The 20,642-nt window shown below is 30.6% G+C and overlaps 3 protein-coding genes across 4 annotated transcripts in view; all 3 read left to right on the top strand.

The window, feature by feature from the left end:
* The first annotated feature begins 363 nt into the window (after nt 1-363).
* On the top strand, nt 364-2,422 carry LOC124536389 (monocarboxylate transporter 6-like). The gene has a single exon (XM_047112920.1). The coding sequence runs from the start codon at nt 485-487 to the stop codon at nt 2,420-2,422; it is 1,938 nt and encodes a 645-aa protein (XP_046968876.1). The 5' UTR covers nt 364-484.
* A 1,503-nt stretch (nt 2,423-3,925) lies between these two features.
* LOC124536149 (SRSF protein kinase 3) lies at nt 3,926-6,661 on the top strand. The gene has a single exon (XM_047112611.1). The coding sequence runs from the start codon at nt 4,054-4,056 to the stop codon at nt 5,866-5,868; it is 1,815 nt and encodes a 604-aa protein (XP_046968567.1). The 5' UTR covers nt 3,926-4,053; the 3' UTR covers nt 5,869-6,661.
* Nucleotides 6,662-8,611: 1,950 nt separating this feature from the next.
* Nucleotides 8,612-20,642, top strand: part of LOC124536064 (glycogen-binding subunit 76A) — a 36,575-nt gene continuing 24,544 nt past the window's right edge. Inside the window, exon 1 of one of the 2 annotated variants that reach the window (XM_047112493.1) lies at nt 8,612-8,775. Coding sequence is in view for 1 of the 2 variants with exons in the window: in XM_047112492.1 (XP_046968448.1) it covers nt 16,936-16,947 (12 nt within the window). In the remaining variant the exon portion in view is untranslated. Of the gene's footprint in view, nt 8,776-16,815; nt 16,948-20,642 lie in introns of those variants that run through there. The other variant, XM_047112492.1, reaches the window with a different exon arrangement.

The raw sequence follows: 20,642 nt of genomic DNA, 5'->3' as shown, positions 1-20,642 counted from the left end.
ATTATTACTATCTTTTTTTATAATATTTAAATTTAACAATTTATTTTACAAGTTTGATAATAGATTCACTTATTGCTAAAATTGCGTGCTTTATTGCAAAATAATATTTAACATATTCCAACTTGCTCAGTTTATTGTTTCGATTTTGATTATAAATAACTTATCTTTTAATGTGTAAACAAAATTTTCTATTTAATAGTGAATATCATTGTAAGAGAATATCTTATATATATATAAACTTTTTATGCATTATGAAAGTAGTTATAGACAAGGATTTGATGTCTAATAATTATGTAAATATAAAGAAATCAATTTATTTAAAGCAGCTGAATTTTACAAAACTATAGCCTAAGTTGTTTAAAATTGAACTACTGATATCAAGCTTTCTCTCCAACAATCATCATTCAAGATCATCAACATGTCTTCAAAGAGGAATTGTCAAAAGAAGTAGTCGTGATAAAATAATTCCCAAATATGCAAGAAGATGCCTCCTAAACCAATTCTTGTGAAAAATGAAAATAGAAAGAGCATTATATTGACACCAAGTAGAATAGTAAGTCGACCCGATAATCTTGAAGGCGGTGAAGAAACTGAAATAGCTGCACAGATATTAGTACCCCAAGAAGGTGGATGGGGTTGGGTTGTAGTAGCAGCTTCATTTCTAAGTGTTTTTATATTAGATGGGATAACTTTCACTTTTGGGAGTTTAATAAAAGATATGTCGAACGATTTTGATATTTCAGATTCTCTTATTGCTTTTGTGAATTCTTTAGCGATAGCCATTTATTTTATTGCAGGTCCTATGGCTTCAGCATTTATAAATCGTTTTGGTTTTAGGTCCTGTATTATGTCAGGATCTGTACTGAGCTCGTTATCTTTGTTCATTTCTTATTTTTCAACCAACTATCCATCACTTTGTTTATTCTATGGCTGTTTCGCTGGCTTTGGCTACTGCTTAATTAATATGGCAGCTGGTCTTGTTGTCGGATTTTATTTTGAAAAGTTACGATCGCTGGCGTTAGCCATAGCAACATGCGGTTCAAGTATAGGTATCATGGTATTTTTTCCATTGAATACTTATTTGGTCAAAATAGCTGGATGGCGAACTGTTACACTTTTACACTCCGGACTTCTTGGTATAACGTACTTTTTGGGTATGACTTTTCAACCCTTACTTTCATTCACAGTTGCCAAGACAACAGAAGATCCTACACGTACTGTTACCTATTTACCGAATTTATCAACTGCTGCAGTACGACCCACGGCGTCTCGTACTAAGGCAGAAGGATTAGTACCCACAGCTACCGAGCGTTTATTTTGTGCCGTTTCAAATTTAAATTTTCCCACTGCTGCTGCTGTAGTAGATGATAATAAATTTACATCAGATACTCAACCTGGTCCATCTACGGGAGCAGTATCTAAACTAACTTTAACTGCAAATGCTCCTCAGGGTGGTATTAGTCCTAGACAGTTAAAGCAATTTCAATCTATTATGTCAAGAACAAGTATTCAAGATAAAAAGACTATTGAAATAACAGTATCTGTAGAACCACCTAAGAAAACTGGTTGTTGCGGTCGTTTATGTAATTGGGATCAACATGTACCCCAGTCTCGACCAATGTATCGAGATGACGTATTTTACGATGGAAAATTAGACAAACTTCCAGTTTACCAAAAAAGTAAAATGACCACACAGACATCTAAAACTGGTCTAGAATATCAGTTGGCTGTCTCGAGAGCTGCAACAGCTATAGACTTAAGAGAAAGAAGAGGAGTATTTACAACAGCTGCTAGAAGAGTGCTTGCAACAATGATGGACCCTAAACTTTTGAAGAAAAAATCATTTTTGTGCTTATGTTTTGCTGGTATGTTGATTTATGTAGGGTTTTTAGTACCTTATGTTTACATACAAGAAAAAAATATTCAAGTTGGCATAGATCCCCAGCATTGTTCTTTATTTGTAAGTGTTATAGGCTTTTCAAATGCTGCAGGAAGATTAATATTAGGAGCTGTCGCCTGTTATTTTGATCCACTATATGTCTATGTGTTTGCAATGTTAATATCAGGAATCAGCACTATGGCTTCAAACTTGTCATTCAGTTTATATTATCAATATTTGTATTGTTTTATTTTTGGTTTTTTTGTTTCAAGTGTCGCTTCTTTAAGGAGTATGGTATTAGTAACTTTGTATGGTTTGGATAACTTAACGAATGCAACAGGAGTTGTGTTATTATTTCAAGGCATTGGTAGTTTAGTCAGCACTCCAGTTGCGGGTATACTTAAAAATTTATATGGATTTTCTGTTTCGTTTTATATAGCCGGAATATTTATAACGATCGGTGGTCTTATTCTGTTGCCGGTAAAAGGAATGTCTATCAGAGAACAAAAAGGAAGTATACCAGTAGGACAAACAAGAAATTGATGACAAATATTTATACTAACTATAAGCAAGTATAATAAATATTATAAATACTACATTTGCGTTTTATTTTTTAATAATTTACACATGTTTTTATAAATCATAATCACGAATTTGTGATAATTTGAAAATTGAATTTTTTTTATTTGAATTTGACATAGACATTATATCTTTTATAAATTATGTAAGACACGAAATTAAATTTTTATGATCTTTTACCTAATAATAAGAATTAAAATTTCGTGGCAATTCAGATTAGGTTAGATTAGATTTATTCTAAGACCCCTCCAAAAATAAACAACACATTGAGCCACTATTCGCCTACCCGTCTTGAAACTCTAAGTACAAGTATAAATAAAAGTTTAAGAAAAAAAGAGACTTACGTAGATAACTACTATTTATGAGACTTGTGGAGAATCATTCAAATTGCAAAGGAGAATGGAGGAGGTATCCATGAAAGTTAAGAACATTGTACAATATGTTTTGCAAAGATAAAATTGTTTAAAACGTTTAAAATAAAACCAATAACAATTTGCAATTATAATTTTTGATATCGAAACATTAGTTATGTTACGTAAAATAAGTAGCATAGTATAAAAGTTTAACGTACAAAATTATCTATATTTGGTTCAAGATACATTATCTGTTAGCCAAACTTGACGAAAAACAATCAGATACGTTTCTTATATAGAAACGTATCAAACTAGTAACAAGAAAGAAAAGTATGGGTACCAAAAATGTAGGTATACCTATATTGATGACATTGAAACTCGATCCGCTAACCTAAGGCCCTTATGTTAACTGACCCGCCTTCGCACCGCTGACAAACACAAGAGTTTAAATTTTACGAGAACTCATATAATATTAATTTTAATTATACAGTATATACGGATATTATGTATATTAATGTATGATTGATTAATGTGATTTGTTTGATTGACTTGATTTATGTATCTTCTAATGATAAGAAGATAGATACATAGTATTTATTTTATTTGAAAAAATGCGGCCATACATAAGTTTTTTAGTGTCACTGTAATTTTTTTACGCAATGAACGCATTGGAAGCTTTTAACATGCACGATTTAGCAAAAAAATATCATTGGTATATAATTTCATATAGGACCTGAGAGAATTTATACACATATTAATTATTATATGTCATATGACCCTTTTGTAATATTGTACCTTTCAAATGGCAAAATATTTTTTACAAAGGTGCCGTGGTTCCGGAGTTATCTATACGGAAGGTCACAAACCTTGATAACAGGACTTTGCTGAGACTATCAGGACTTAAAAGCAGAACATATGTATATAATATGTTTTGGCCTGAGGCTTACAACGAATTATTTTATTTTTATATTCATATAAATGTTATATTATTTTTAAAATTCAAAATAAAGTGTTATAATATTATGGGTCTGAAATTAATTATATTCTTTATTTAATAAAGGATAGGAAAGCTATAGTATATTTTATCTATGAATATTTTTTTTGCCGGTAACACTGGAGCGGTTCATGTTCGAGCGCATTTTGTTCTGTCTGAAACCGGCCGCCATACTCAAACAAAAAGATTGAGATGAAAAGATAAATTTATTTATATTGGAACTTATTGAAAGTGTTTTAATTTACTAAATGAGTTCTAAATCAGATGTAAACAGAAGGGTACTCGCCATTCAGGCGAAAAAGAAAAGGCATAAACTCGGAAAGAAGAAAAATCGTGAGGAAGACCACGGCGCTGGTGGACAAGGAAACGGGCTGCGCAATCAAAATCAGAATCGTCTCGAACCGACACATAGTTCTTCTAATGAAACGATTGAGGAAGACGAAGACGAGCAATATGCCAGCGACGACGAAGAGCAAGAAGACAGCGCCGACTACTGTAAGGGTGGATACCATCCTGTCAAAATTGGAGACCTATTCCTGAATCGCTACCACGTCACTAGGAAGTTGGGTTGGGGTCATTTTTCTACAGTGTGGCTGTGTTGGGATCTCGTTGACAAACGATTTGTCGCCTTGAAAGTTGTTAAGTCTGCACCTCATTTTACAGAAACAGCTTTAGATGAAATCAAGATACTAAAAGCTGTCCGTGACAGTGATCCAACGGATCCAAAGAGAAATAAAACGGTTCAATTGCTTAATGATTTTAAAATTACAGGGGTGAATGGGACACATGTGTGTATGGTGTTTGAAGTCCTAGGGCATCACCTGTTAAAATTGATACTAAAGTCTAATTATAGAGGCATTCCCCGTGAGAATGTAAAAACTATTATACGTCAAGTATTGGAAGGTTTAGATTACCTCCATACTAAATGTAAAATAATTCATACGGATATTAAACCTGAAAATGTGTTAGTGTGTGTTGATGAAGCATATATTCGTAAATTGGCAGCTGAAGCTACTGAGCTACATTCCTTGGGGCTCAGATTACCCCATTCCCTGATCAGCACTGCACCGAAAGAATTTCAGGAGCAGGTTGTCACAGGTAAAATGAGTAGGAATAAAAAGAAGAAGTTAAAGAAAAAAGCTAAGCGTCAGTCAATGCTTCTCAAAAAACAAATGGAACAAATAGAAGAAATGGAAGAACAAAAAAAGACAGGTAATAACAGTGAATCGGCACCCATGTCTCAAGATAATGATGATTCTCCTCAGACACCAGAGGAAGTCAGTGTCATTGAAAACACCCGCTCTGAAAATGACTCTAACATAAATGGGTGTAATGATATGCAAAGAGCAGATGATGATGTTTTTGATACTGACGCTGAGGCAGTTCAGGTCAGGAGTAAGCAGTATGGATGTGGCGATGATGCTGGCACTCCTATGTCAGAGGGAGAGATGACAGATACTCCACCTTCCTTCAATTCACAAAATAAAGGTAAAACATTAGAAAAAAAACCTGACCCTGCATTTGAAGTGTGTGAAGTAGAGGTTAAAATTGCTGACTTAGGAAATGCATGTTGGGTTCACCGACACTTCACTGAAGACATCCAAACAAGGCAGTATCGTTCCTTAGAAGTTTTACTCAGTGCAGGCTATGGTACCTCAGCAGATATATGGAGCACAGCCTGCATGGCATTTGAATTAGCTACTGGGGATTATCTTTTCGAGCCACACTCAGGAGATGGTTATAGCCGTGATGAAGATCATCTAGCTCACATTATCGAGCTTCTTGGAGACATTCCTAAAAGAATTGCTGCATCAGGAAAATATTCAAAAATATTTTTCAATAAAAAGGGTGAACTAAGAAATATAACTGGACTAAAACCATGGGGCTTGGTATCTGTTCTCACTGAAAAGTATGAGTGGAGTCAAAGGGATGCAGAGGAATTTGCCGATTTTCTGAAGCCTATGTTGGACTTTGATCCCAATCGGCGAGCCACTGCTTACGAGTGCCTTCAGCACCCTTGGTTGAAGCAAATAAAGCTAGAACAAAATGAGTCTGAGGAATAATTGCTCTCTGTCATAGTGTGAATGTTGTTTACACGTTCATAAAATCAGTAGTGTCAACATACTAAGTATTTCAGTGTTTTATGTTTTAATCAAAGTTTATTTATGGATTTGTTTGTGAATAGTTTAATTTGTATCTAGATTGTTTTTAGCAATTCTTGATTTCAGAATTAAATTGTGTGCAAATAGAGGAATGATGCTGAATAATTAATAAATTAGAAATTCATTTTTGACAGTAGCAATGTATATAATACACCTGCTGCTCAAATAAGTAGCATCAAATTAGATTGGCATTTAAAAGTTTACAAATTTCCAAAATTGTACAGATAGCTGTAGTAAAAATTGTGATGTATGATGACATATAGACAATATAGGTTTGGTCACATTAAAATAAACATTTAGAATTAAATACTTGACATAGTTATATGCACTAAACACCACCTAGAATGTGAGAACCTATGCAAGTCATGCATGCATACTGTAGCCATTCTGGTAGTAAGTATGTTCACATAGATTAAGTTTGTCTTTTATCACTATCACAAAAATCTCATAATGTAAACTTAGAGGTAAGACAGTATTTGTAAAGCCACATTTCCGAGACTGCCTTTTTATATTTGAATGAGTCACTTGAAATTATAAATGGTTGCAATCAACTGTTGTTGAGAGGCAGTGAGACAGTGACTTTAAACCAGTTAATAGTTATATTATTTACCATAGATCCCGATTTACATGACCATAATTTGTATTAATTATATCTGCAAATTTACATAAATAAAATTACGAAACGAGCTTGTTACGGTCGATTTTTACTGAAGTCCTTATAAACTTAAATAAAAAATTTTGAATTAGTTATTATAGAGATTGTTAATTTTGTAATCTCATTATAGAATGTTACATAAACTGTAACAGATATATGGTTTCAATAGAGGTGAGGCAGGAAGTATCAAAGAATAGATTGTATCTAACAACCTTTTTAAATTGAATTCATTAGGCTATTATAGTAGAGCCACAATAAGCACTCAGATATAAATTCGAATTAAATTACAACTTTGACATACCTATGGAATTTTTTACTACCACAGATGTTGATAAATATCAATTGGGTTGCTCATATTAGAGTAATACTACAATGCGAAAGTAACTCTGTCAAGTTCGAGACTTCACCACAATATAACAACTGAATTTATAATCTTCAAATTTAAAATTGAGGTAGCCTGAATAGATAAATACGAAAAAGAATGTACATGAATGAATCGCCGACAGTTAAGGGCGTCATACATTATAAATCTAATTCATCTGAAATATCTAAGTAGGATATCAAATGCGTTATCTAAAACAACGCAAATTTCGAAAATTAGGTATTATAATAAAGTAAATATATAAGATAAAAGAATAAAATAATATTTTTTAGAGTGATTTATGAATCACATCAGCTGGAGCCGTTGCTACACTTCTTGGTAGGTAGTACAGATAAAGAAAGTATTTGCTCTTTTGTTTTTCTTCAATTATGAGAGTAACATGGGTTTAAAACACTAATTTTAAAAAGAAAAAAATCTGCCCGAGCACGCCTTTTTATATTGAGGTTTCACTACTGTCTGTTTTGGTCAATCCTATTTTAATTACGTTTTTGTACATTAAATATTAAAAAAATAAAATTAATAGTTTCTTAATTAATTTTTTTTTGATGTGGAAAGCAGGTATATAATAACATTCGTGTGTTAACCACTCACTCTCGAAGTAACCTTTAACCAACAGATGGCGCTATGTGCACATCGAAGACCATTAAATAACAGGTGTAAGGTGCCGATAATTGTGTATAATTGTATAATAAATTAAAGGAAATATTTTAAAGTTAGGTAACTAAAGTGTTAGTCCAGTAATCGTAATATTTACTTGAAACTATTTCATAAATATTAGTTCTGATGTGTAACGAGAGATGTCACCCGGAGCTACAAACAAAATAATATTTTGTGGATTTTACAGTAAACTTTACGAATATTATAAAAATGTAAAATAATTAAATAAGTATAGGATAATAAAAAAAAATTTGGTAAAAGTAGGTTACTTTCTAAAAATCTAAATATAAAGATTGTATTATCAAAAAATATAATAATCACAAATTTATTTAATATAATATGTCATAATTCCGCAGTGAATTGCCCTGCATACTTCAAATTTCATTCTAATCCTTAACTCTACACATCTACCCTGCCCTTTTATTATGCCACAATTAGTAATCTTCATACATTCATTTGAATGAATAAATGTGCTTTCACACCTTGTTGGAATTATAAATTAAAGTATTAAAACTATTTTAGATTTTAAAGTATCGTAAGTAAATTTTGAACTAAGTTAGCATAAATGTTTATATAGGGTATACTAGATAATAAGTAGACATGCTTTGTATATTTATGATTATATCAGTAATTGATGGAACAAAACTAAATTGATGTATTTTTGTTGAGATTAGTACCGGTAAAATTGAAACCTCGAATCATTAATTATAAATTTTCAATCATTAACTGTAAATTAAATATAACTTTCAGAGTCAAATTTTTCTATCATTAGACAAGGTTTCGTCTATTTAGCAATAATATTTTCTTATGATTTATGTTTATGTTGACAAATCAAGTAACATCTGATCTTCAAAGGTGAGCTGCAGTTGGCAGCATCCTCGCCGCTGATGAACTAGAAGACGCATGCGCGTGGATACGCGACCTTCCCGCGTCCTTACCGCCAGTCGACGGCTTACGCCGAAACGCCGCACATGTAAACAAATAACGTTTTACTTTCAATTTCGTTTTCGATAAAGTTATAAATTTTCTGTGTCTTAAAATATTACATTGACGTGTTATGATGTGGTGCGGATTATTGAATGCGGTAACATACAAGCGACTCACGTGACAAAAGGTTTGTACCTATTAAAATTGTATTTTTATTATTTGCAATTTATAAAATTATTGAATATCAGTACCTATTTAAAAATGTGGCTCACGCTGATACTCTATATGTTATAATATACATATATTACTATAAATGAATATCAATATTTGAACCAAATAGTAAGTGTGACCTTGAACCGTCGACCTAAGTCAATGCCCTTTTCCCTACCCTTTATCAATTATTTATCAGTGACAAATGACAATAATAATAGGTTACTAAAAATTTTCGAACTCATTTCGTTTCGTCTTCATACTAAATAAATTAAAATATGGTTCAGAAATTACTGAGACATCTACTAGATTAAATAATATAAAAGTCCTTTTTAGTTCTTGTTTAAAATTCAATGTCAAAATTTATAACGTAAGTACCTACTCACTAAAACTATTATAAGTATATATTTTTTATTACTCTGTTTTAGTGTAGCTATTAAAATATGTAGAGAAATAAATATGTCCGGATTTCCAGCTACGTATGAAGAAATGTCTTATTGTTATAGATTTAGCAACGATATCTATTTAAATTAAATAATTCTTAATATCCAAATTAAATCCTTTGATGTCAACGTCTAATATTAATTACGACTTCGTTGTCATTTTTATCAGTGATATCAAGAAGTAATCAAAGTGCTAGTTTTCAAGGCTATCAAAAAAGATATGCTATCGACAGTTAGATCACCAGCTACTAATTTTTATATAAATTGATAGTTTATGGCGAGAGGATCTAGTAAAATCACACTTGTGTTAAACTCATATTACTCGGCTTGAATTTAAATTTGTTTCCCAATAAACATTAGATGCGACTTATGTTACAATATTCTCTGTGATCGCCTACAATCTCAAGGGAGACTAGCCATTAGCCAATACGCAGGGTTTATGATAGCGCACAAGTCTGTGCACAAACACATATGTTCTATTTTCTGGAAAGAGTCCACGAGACCAGCGTCTTTACCTGTTTAAAGAAATATCTCATATTATAGAGATCTCAATTTTTTTGATAATAAACGAAAGTTAACTCTTGAGAAAGTTTTAAATGTGAAAATATTAGTTATCTCAGACTTAGTTTGTTTATATTATAATTTATCAGCGAATAATAACTTCATATATTATTATTGTACAAAGTTACCCTCTCATAATTTCCACCTTAAAGTTATAATTTCCACTAAACTTCAAAGTCAATGTAACCTATAGTTTCGGAAATCTTGGGATATATCAGTGTTATTTCACTTATGCATAATATATAGACAAGCAAAGGGCTAGAGGGCTGGAATCTTGCTCGATTTGAAAAGCGGTTGTGGAATGTGAACCTGTATTTATTGGCTTTGTTTCTCATAAAGATGTGTTTCTGAACTACTTCAATAAGAGTTTTCTTAAAATCGGTTCTTAGCGGATGTTAACAACCCTATCGGAAATCTACCTTCCAAATTTTAAGTCTGCGAGAGTGTAGTTTTTAGTTATCTGAGATTTCGTGGCTTTACTCGTTTATACTTATAGATTATATTTATAGCATTTTATTAACTATCACCCATAACATTTCGTATGATCACACCGATAGACTTTTATGTCAGTCTTGGTGGTCTGTTATTATTTAAATTTAATTTCTGTCTAAGTATCTTATTAATAGCAATGAATATTATAAGATATTATTATAGTAGCTATATAATCGGTATTTATGCTGAACGTATTGTGTGATAGTAACCACATATGTACCTAGTCATACATTGGTTGAGATGCGGTAATCTTGTATGCATTATTATACACGAACAGTTAACTAGTTTACAGTTAAAGTCCTTCTAGTGCGCAAATAAGATAATGTTTAAAAAATATGATTTTAATCAACCTATATAATTTGTTTTTATCTTGCCTGCATATACATCAGCATAAAAACGTAAGTACTTACTTATGTTACGCACACTATACGATGTTAGGAATAAATCTTTGACAGAGATAATCTTACTTTCCTAACAAAATAATGTTTATGTTAAATACGTTTGAAAAATATTTGGTCCATTCATAAAATTTAGCTTTAGTTTCTTAATTCTTAAATATGTCAATAAGTCATCATAAATAATAGACATTATATTCAAACTAAATTAAAAGGATGTATTTTTTTATGGTTGCGATTTTGTACCCTGACGGTAGCTTATAGCGACTTTCTATTGTCAAAAAGTTGACTGCTGAGTGAGAGTGAGCATAGACTAAACTAAGATATATTTCTCTGTTTATTTAGGCGCTTTGATGAAGTAAGAGATGGTTAAAATTTCCTACATTATCTATGTCTATCGGTGGTGACCGCTTGCCAAATCAGGTGGCCCATTATCCGGTCTGTCTACCTATTGACAATAAATATAAATAAACATGTATTTAATATTCTACCTAGGCCTGCAACTCACCTGTTTCAATATATAAACCTTTAACAAATCATATTTGTGAGTTTTATTCATTAAATACGAGCTTTCAGAATAGCACAGCCTTAAACGCCAATGGCGTTTGTCTTGAAGCTATTTTAATTTCATGGTTATTGCTATCATTTAAAACTGAGTTACGTCTGACATGTTTCTATTAAAGAGATACAGTAATAAGATGCCTTATAAATTTATAAAAAAACATACGGTTGGACTGCTTTTGATCATTAACTAAAAAATAATTTGGTACGAAAATGATTAATATCATTTAATGTTAATACACGAGCTTTTTATCTTTAGTGAAAATGGCATCGCCATAATCTTAACTAATGTTGAATTATTTGCATATACGTATAACTTTTCAGGTTTAGTGATGCTTACACATGTCAATGTTATTATATAATGCGTAATAAATGATCTCTGTCACGTAGACTTTCGGTGGGTAAAATTATTGTCGAATTATAATCGTTACTGTAACACCTTGGCACTTGCTATCTTGGATGGCCTGCCAAATATGTCGCCTGATCAAGTCATAAGATAAAATGTCAGTTTTCTAGTTGCATCCGAACATTCTTCAAAGTTATTTCTGAATTAATTACTTTATACATTATACTTGGTATTCGCTTGTATCGTATGTTGTATAAGTTTTCAAAGACTACTTTGAAAACTGTTTTTATTTTGAACATGTCACGATAATAATTAATATTTTCATAACATTTTCAAAAATAAAAGAACTTAATAAATATCAGAATATTATCGCAGGATGTCGCTGTCCGTTCTTTCTCCTTTATTTTATTAAAAAAAGTTAAAAAAAGTTAGTAATAAACACGGTAGATACAGGGATGTGATTCTGAAATGCCCATGTTGCTTTTTCATTTGAATTTGACCTGATAATGGCAAATATTTATTTGTAGTATCTAATAATACCGTTGTATTTTGACTTGTACACGAAATTTTAACTTTTCTTCATTATCTAATTTGAAAAGATAAAGAAATTCAGATATGTCATTAATATTTGTTTGTAAGCTGTGACAAGTTTGCAGCATAGCAAATCTGCTACGGCGACGACGAGTACGAACTTGTAAGTAGGCGCTTGGACGTTTTAGTTTCTGAATTCGTCTATAGATGTCAGTGGCAATCGATCAGCAAGTTTTGGTGAATTTATAGTTAATATACATGATATGTTCACAATTATATATATTATTGCTTTGTTTTCCTCACCGTCAGCTACCACCCTAAACTTAAAATCATAATTGAAAACGCAACCAGCTCATACTAATTTTGACTTAATGATCGAACTTTTTTATTGACCCTTATAATTTATTATTGAGACAAATTGAAAAAAAAGTATATATCTTTCAGTATTTTTTTTATAACTACTAGGCATATTTAAATTTCTCGAAAAAACGAAACAATGGTTAATATTTTTATAAAGTTCAAAATGTAATTATTTGCTTCGACTATTAAACGAAAAAAAAATTAACGTAAATAAATATTTACACTAAAAAAAATACATGTGTATTTATAAAATCAAAAAGTGTGTCCTACAGTAAGACTGTAATTATTATAGAAGGCTAACGTTTTTTAGACATTAATAGCAGCGAAATTGGAACCAATTCTTTTAAATTTGACCGTCTCAAGAAATGCTTGAAATGTAGATCTATTAAACTTATGTATAATTTAAACGTATTCCAATGACTTCGCTGGTCATCTCGTTTCTTATCGAAATGGTGGTAGGTTATTTTTAATAAGCGTTATTTCTCGAAATATTTAAATTTAAAAAATCATTAAATTATTTTATTTACACTAGCTACAATTTAACCTATAATTATTTTAAAGCAGAATGCTGCGCAGTGTAAGTAAATGGAGATAAGTTTGTGATTACAGCAAATATCGGGCATCAGCCGAGTGGAATATTCCTTCGAATCGTTTGAAAATACATTAGTATGTTTGAGATGTAGTTTTAAATTTATAACAAAATAATTGTAAATATGATCGTATTGTAACTTAATACAATAATTTAAGAACATTTACGGTACAATAATTTAAGAACATGTACATTAACGGTCAAATCGTAATGGTCAGTGAAAAAAAACATTCCTGATAAATTAATTTACAAATAAATTAAATTCTAATTATTGAACAAGTTTTGTTGAATGATATTTTTTGTAATATTATTGTATTGGAAAATTACATTAATTGATATCAGATAGATATGACAATACAAATATGCATTTAGGTACATATTAGTGACCAACTACTGAGTTCAGATAGGTAAAATATTATGCGTTGTATCTAGGTCAGTTTAGAGATTTTATCCGAATAAAGTTATAGGACTTTAGTTATTAACCCATATTAATTACAAGTATTATCAATGAAATATATGCCAAGCACGACTCAAGAGGTCACCTACTAAAGGGATTGCGCTTATTTTTCGAATAGGCTTCATGCAGTCCTGTCTGAGTGGGTATTATCTACAGCCATGTATGTAGTATTTTTTTATTTATTAATGACGTTAATGGTTTCCTAGTGAGTGACATGCACATGGTAAATAATATCTTAGTTCGAATAGTTGTCGGCGCAAGCGCGGTCGAATTGACTCCATATTTGCGCGTCTGCCTTAAATAAACATCAATATTAAAAGGAAAATGTAACTGCTCAAAAAGAGAGCGCAACCTAATTTTTTATTTGTTTACCGTCATGTATATTACTAGCTAGGCCCTTTAAATGCCTTCAAAATAAGTTATTTTCATTGCTTTTCAGTTATTCACAGTTTCTAACTCGAAAAAAACTTTAATTTATTACTTATTATAATTATTTTTTGTTATCTGTATTGTTTATATTGCCTGTACAAAGGAATTATATGTTTTAAACCGCATCTCGCTGCCTCATTGACAATTTAAGAAATGCTCAATGGATCGTCTTTATTGATCATCTTTCCCGTTCGAAGTTTGAACAACAATATTTAAAAATATTTTACTAATGTGCGTTTTTCATGCAACGTTTTGACACATAAAACCTATTGATACATTGAACATTAAGCGGTGTAATTGCATTTTATTTTATCGATCTCTTAAGTGCAGAGGTCAATATACCGTAAATAGTCGGAATCGTGATGTGAATTAAGCATATTCTCTATTTTGCTTGTATGTGCAATTTAGAAATTGTTTCAAGGTTATGTAGAAAGTTATTAATTTTGCAGCTGTAGGATTTTTTTATTAATATTTTATTAGTGAGACGTTATATTAGTACTGAGACGTATTTATTGGTCAGGTAAAAATATGGGTAAATAATTTGTACATTGGTTAAGAATTGATCATATATGATAAGACACGAACTTAAGTTTAGTTCTAAATTTAAATGTATTTTATAAATCAATATAGCTTTACGTCGAGGTGGATTGCAAGGAAATAGAGACGAGCGGTTAACCACAGGCACGTCGTCATTCACTCACTCTATTCATTCATTGAGTCACATGTTACGCAATGTTAAAAGTCTAAATTTAAAAATAAAATCTCATCACCATAAAGTGTTCGAGATCATAATCATTTAAATGCATGTATTCGAATAATTGATAATAGAAGAATATATTTGATGTAGTTTAGAATTTACTTTTTCGATATTGTTGAATTATAACACTCTATTATGGGAAAATTAAATTATAAGTTTCATAATATGGGTACTCAAATAAATTTAACTTTTAAGTTATAGGTATAGCTATTACTTTGAAAAGTTCATTTACTTCTTTAGTTTGCATACCCCGATTTCAGGTTTCTGTATTTGCTTGTCAATAAGATGGATATACGAAGTATGAACAGCTAGCGGTAAGCACACAATAAACCGGGCCAGCATAAATACACTCAAGCAAAATTTAATTTGCGCGTGTAAAGTAAGCATAAGTAAAGTATGTTATTTTTTTTCTCTTATAGGCACAATAAAAATAGATATTTTTTTTTGTCAAAACAATAGGTATTTAAAAATCCTCTTTTTAAAAAATGTTACATAAATAATACTCCTTATATGTTATTAAATTTTAAGTAGTAATAGGTTGTAAAAAAGAAATGTAAATTTCTGAAGATAATGAAATATTAATAAACTTAACGTATTATTAATAAGTAGTATTAAATTATTTCCTCTTTTACGACCTCTTTGGTTGTAAAAAAAGACGATGGGTTGATAGATAATATGGCTGGAGAGCATGTCACATGTAAGATGATGTTAGATAGAGAAGTATGGAAGAATTTGACATGCTACGCCAACCCTAAATAAAATTGGGATAAAGGAGGATGAGGAAGATGCTATGATTAAATAATTACCTTCCTAAGAAACATTTATACAAATAGGTAAAGAAATACATAATTTATATATACATAAAGGTTGAGCTCCGCTCTAGTCACGTTTTATAGTTTAATTAAGACTATTAAACTAGTGCATACGTAATTAGGTATAAATTATAATTGACACCTAATTACGTGTGTACTCTAGTATATTAAGTTGTAAATAAATTTATCTTATTTACATCTAAAATTAGATGACGTATAAACATTTACGGAAGATCTTATACTACTACTATTTTATCATTATCACCAATAACGCAAATAGTTTTTAAGCCGTAAGAACAGTTTAGTAGAACTGCTTTGTAACCCGTGGGTGTCTAAAGCCTATTTTTGCAAACCTACCTATTTTTAGCTAGGTATTTACCTGCTTATTTCATGCTTGTATTATAACAGAGTGATAACCCAAATTGAATTTCTTGTCTCACAATGGTGTCAGACGAGTTTAGATGCGTCCGCAGCAGCCGTTTACGAACTTTTATTCGCGTGCCAATTTTTCTCGCCGCCCGCCCACTGCGCCCGCGCACTGCACCTCTATTTATAAATAAAAGTGACATTGTTTTATACAAGCGACCCTGCTAGTACTTTTCCATGCGAAAATCGTTAACCCCGAGTGATAAGGAGAAAGTGCTGCTTGAGCTTTGTTACCGCATTTATTGAAACTGTATTTAAAACATTATTATTTTTTATTATTAATAATACGCTGATTAAAATGTGCTTATTCTTTAATTAATTAAATAGAATCATAAAGATAAAACATTGTATTTATACAATGGTAAAATGTCTAGGTATTTACAAAATAAACTTAAACAATTGTTGAGTCCGAATATAATTATCTAATAACAAATAATTACTACATCAATAACAACCGGTAAAGTACTTATAACATTTTTTTATTAATTCTTTTTCTTCACGAATCTTCGATTCATAACTTTAGAATATGGATACAGAAAAAGGAAATCTAAGTAAATTTGCGAATTTTTTTAATTCCAAAATTTACTTAGATTTTCTTTTTCATTGCGAAAACTTTCGACTTTATTAACGAGCCCTTTGATATTATGACTTTTAAGCTTTGAATTCTGTTCAAACTTACAGGAGTGAGCATTAAAGTATATGTATACTTATGCTGTAGCTCTATATTTGCTCAGATTCACTGATAGCGAAGTGTATGCAATCATTGTTATTATGTGAGAAATATTAATAAAAGGTAATTTTAAAACATATCAAACACCGACCTTCCTGGACCTTTGTAAGCGAGTCTGGATTCAGTAGACCAGTCACCCTCACGCTATCGACTCACGCGCATCTCCATTTGTGTACACCTTAATTTTTTGTTTTTATTGTTTACATAAATACTTGTTGATATCGTGCTCGTAAAGTGATTAGAATTAAATGGATATGCAGGTAAGCAGTTGTTAATTAATTCAGTAACAATAAAGTGTTTTAAAAAGTATTCTAGTCAAATGAAATAGAAATTTTGAATAATATTGTATTGTATTTTTAAAAAACACGTTAAATATAAATTAGCCTTAAACGTATTTTTTTAAACCAAGCTATATGTCTAGAAGTATATATTTGTTATTTTAATTTTTTAAAATAATTTTTAGTTCTATAGTGACAGTTGGATAAAGCGTTTTTTTAAATTTTACACATTTTTTTTTCAAATGAAATTACTAGCCGATATTTAAGTTTCATTTTAGTTTGCTTGCCATTATACTATTAAACTAATATTTCCAAACGCAATTTATTATATCATAAGTAAATTACAAAAAATCGACCTCTTTTATGTTTGCACTCCTTTCAATGACATAAGTTTCAAGTTCAATTACCATACTTTTATAATAAAATCTAAATATCTGTTTTCACCTACGATAGTAGTGTATCTTTTAAAAATAATATATCTTTTTGCTTGTTTACTAACAGAGAAGATGTGACATGAGGACAAAGTCCAACAATATTCATTAGAAAATCTCTTTAGAAAATGATTTGTTATGTAAGGAACATATGTTCATATCAATAATAAATATTTACATAATCCAAGTTCTTTTGAAGCGAGTGAATGTTGTTACTTGAATATTATCACCCAATTTCAATAAATAAATACAATTACAAATGAAACATGTTAAATTATGTATTAGAATTTGATTAGGTAGCTGCACTAAACACGGTTTCTCATAAAACGAATTTAGTGTTGTATTACTACTAATTCTACAATTTGTTTTTAAAATATTGGCACACGAAGGGGAGGAAATTTTGTTAATATTTTAAATTAGCATACGTATATATAAAAACTTAATACAATGATCATTCTCTGATTTTTCCTTTTTTTTGTATAGTTGCATAGGTAAATGTGCTACCTGTGGTTGAGTGTTTACCATCTAAGAAATATTAACCAACAACTTACATTGCCTATGCGCCACCAACGTTGGCAACTAAGATATTATGTTGTGTCTATATTAGTCTACTACTAGTAGTCTATACTATGCTCAATCTTCCTACAAAAAAAGCACAACAATAATTAATTTTGCTGTTTGTAGAATATCTGATAAGTGGTTTCTGAGGGAGGTTTTGCGACGTAACATTGAGTCCGGGCTATAAAAACATTAAATAGAACGGATTGATAATAACAACTATATTTAAAAGTATGTTCCGTGTGCGAAAGTGTTATCTCAGCTGTAAATACACTGAAATCTATTTAAAAATAAACAAATAAGTAGTAAGAGTAGTATCATAAAATTAAACATTAAAAATATAAATATCGAAAATCATTTAAAAAACTTATAAAAATCTATGTTTAACACGAGAGATTGAAAGAAAAATAGTGGAACGTAAATAAATACCTTGCAACCGCATATAAAGATAGTCTGTATATAAAAAAAAAACCGCCCATATTGATATGTGTCCGTTCAGAAAATATAAATTATAATAATATGAATGTTCCGTATCAACTGGACATGTAACTTTTGCGTTAATACGGAAGAAACCCAGCGAATAAACAAAAACTTACCTCTTTACAATATTGGAACGAAGTAATAATTTGAGACGATTTTATATCTTGTGTTCAATGAAGTGTTATTGTTTTTCTTTCATATTTTCAAACATTGCGAAAATTTTAAGTAACTTAGGTATTGTTTATATTGAATCGAACTGGATTAAAATGGAATAATAATTGACTTATCAGTTTATCGTGCTGGCAAATACTGTATACGGTGACAGTAGTATCATAGTCAAGTTATAATTACGTGCCTGACCTGACCCGACCCGATAAGCCTTCTAAGATCGGATTTCAGTTTGTTATTTTCAAACAAGAGATAAGCTCTTGTTATTGTCGAAGTGAAATATTGTTAATCTTGACTCATTTACAGGATTACATACTAAGTAAAACTCTCCAGGTATCGATGAACAAGGAAGGCTGATTTATATACGGAATCTGTCAGTTTGTAAATATCAGATGACACTATTGACATTACTGTTGGCTGTCGATGTGCTCCTGACGACCAGATTGTTATGATGGTATAGAACCTTTTAAAAATATAAGCGAAAACGCCGAGTGATATTTCTCAGCAGACAATAATTTTGGTGAGATTTTGTTTGAAAAGTCGTTTCGGTCGGTTGATTAAGTGCCTCTTAATAAACAACATTTAAATATATATACTACTTATTAAATAATAATAATTGCTTTCGATAATGATAATATTAGAAATATGTTATTATTATGCTGTAGAAATTCACGTGTAGTGAAGTTATAAATAAAACCAATTAGCTATGTAAATATAGGTACATACCGTTAAATACCTATTACGCTAAAAGGAATGTTCATTAGAATTATTTTATTATGCCACCTTTAAAAAAAATATTGGGAATTTATAGATCGTTTTGGGAATTTCTTTAGACCTGCAACTTAATAAGTAAATAGTTAAGTGAACACGGAAGTTTGAAGTTTCCTTATATCAAAGGGTTGATTAGACTGGTCTGACTAGCTTTGGTATAATTTCCCTACTAAATAAAATAAATGATAAACTATATATAGTATAAACCTTACATATGTAAATAAGGTACTCAATTACTGATGCTAATACTTTAGTGGTATGTTATACATATACATATTACTTTGGACATAATTACCTGCACAAATACTCTTTAATAATCAAAATTGGAAAAACAAGTGAATTGCTGTTTCATATATCTATATAAGTTCTATTTTACGTTCTGACGTCTTATGCTTCGTATAAAATCATTAAGGCTTTCTCAACAGTTAGATTCAATAAAGAAATGTAACGAATATTACGTTACTAAATAGTCTTTTGTTATTTGTGTTCCTTTAATGCTTATAAAATAAATAAAAATTACATGTATTTCAGAGTTTATTTATTATTTTTTCTATATCTAAATTCAATAAAACTTTGTTTTCTGAAGTAACAGCATAATTATTTATAGGTTTAATAATATTTTCATACTCGTTCATGTAGCTAACTTTACCTCCATTTCTGTGTTTAATTGTGCTACTAAAATGAAATTCAGTTTTTTCTCAATTAATTCTCAGTAGCGGTCCACAGTTTGGATGTTGGTAGCGCGTATAGTTTGTATGTTTGGTCCCGAAAACGCATAAAGCCGTTAGTCCAGCGTGTGAAATTTCTCCGGTCCTGACGAGTTTGTCTTATGGAGCTGACAAGAAATAGGGAGTGCAGTGGTTTATTCTAACAATTGTGAACTATTACAAGTACTGCGCACTTGGCTAGCTACATATGGCATATTGGCCTAAGTCGGTCGTCATCATCAAACTTTCTTAATGACTCAATTGATGTCACTCAACATCATGTTTTCATGTAATATTACTGTACAATTAATGTATTGTTCTATGTATTTGAAAGAATCTGCTTCAGATAAACTTAAATGATTAGTTAATGAATGTTTACATTTGATTAAAAGTTAAATTAATAAACGTTTGAGGCGTGATAGGTGACGATACATTTGGAATAGTGTAACTGCAAATAGCTCTCGTTCTGCCTTCACTTAATCACTCAGGGCTTATTCCAAGAAATTCTAAAGTAATTTACATAGCTTGATTACACACGGTGCATCAAAGGTTATCGCACCAA

This window comes from Vanessa cardui, chromosome 16 (assembly GCF_905220365.1).
Source record: "Vanessa cardui chromosome 16, ilVanCard2.1, whole genome shotgun sequence".
Classification (NCBI taxonomy): Eukaryota; Metazoa; Arthropoda; class Insecta; order Lepidoptera; family Nymphalidae; genus Vanessa; species Vanessa cardui.
Note: the sequence above shows the minus strand (reverse complement) of the source record. Positions and strands in the feature narration are given on the sequence as shown.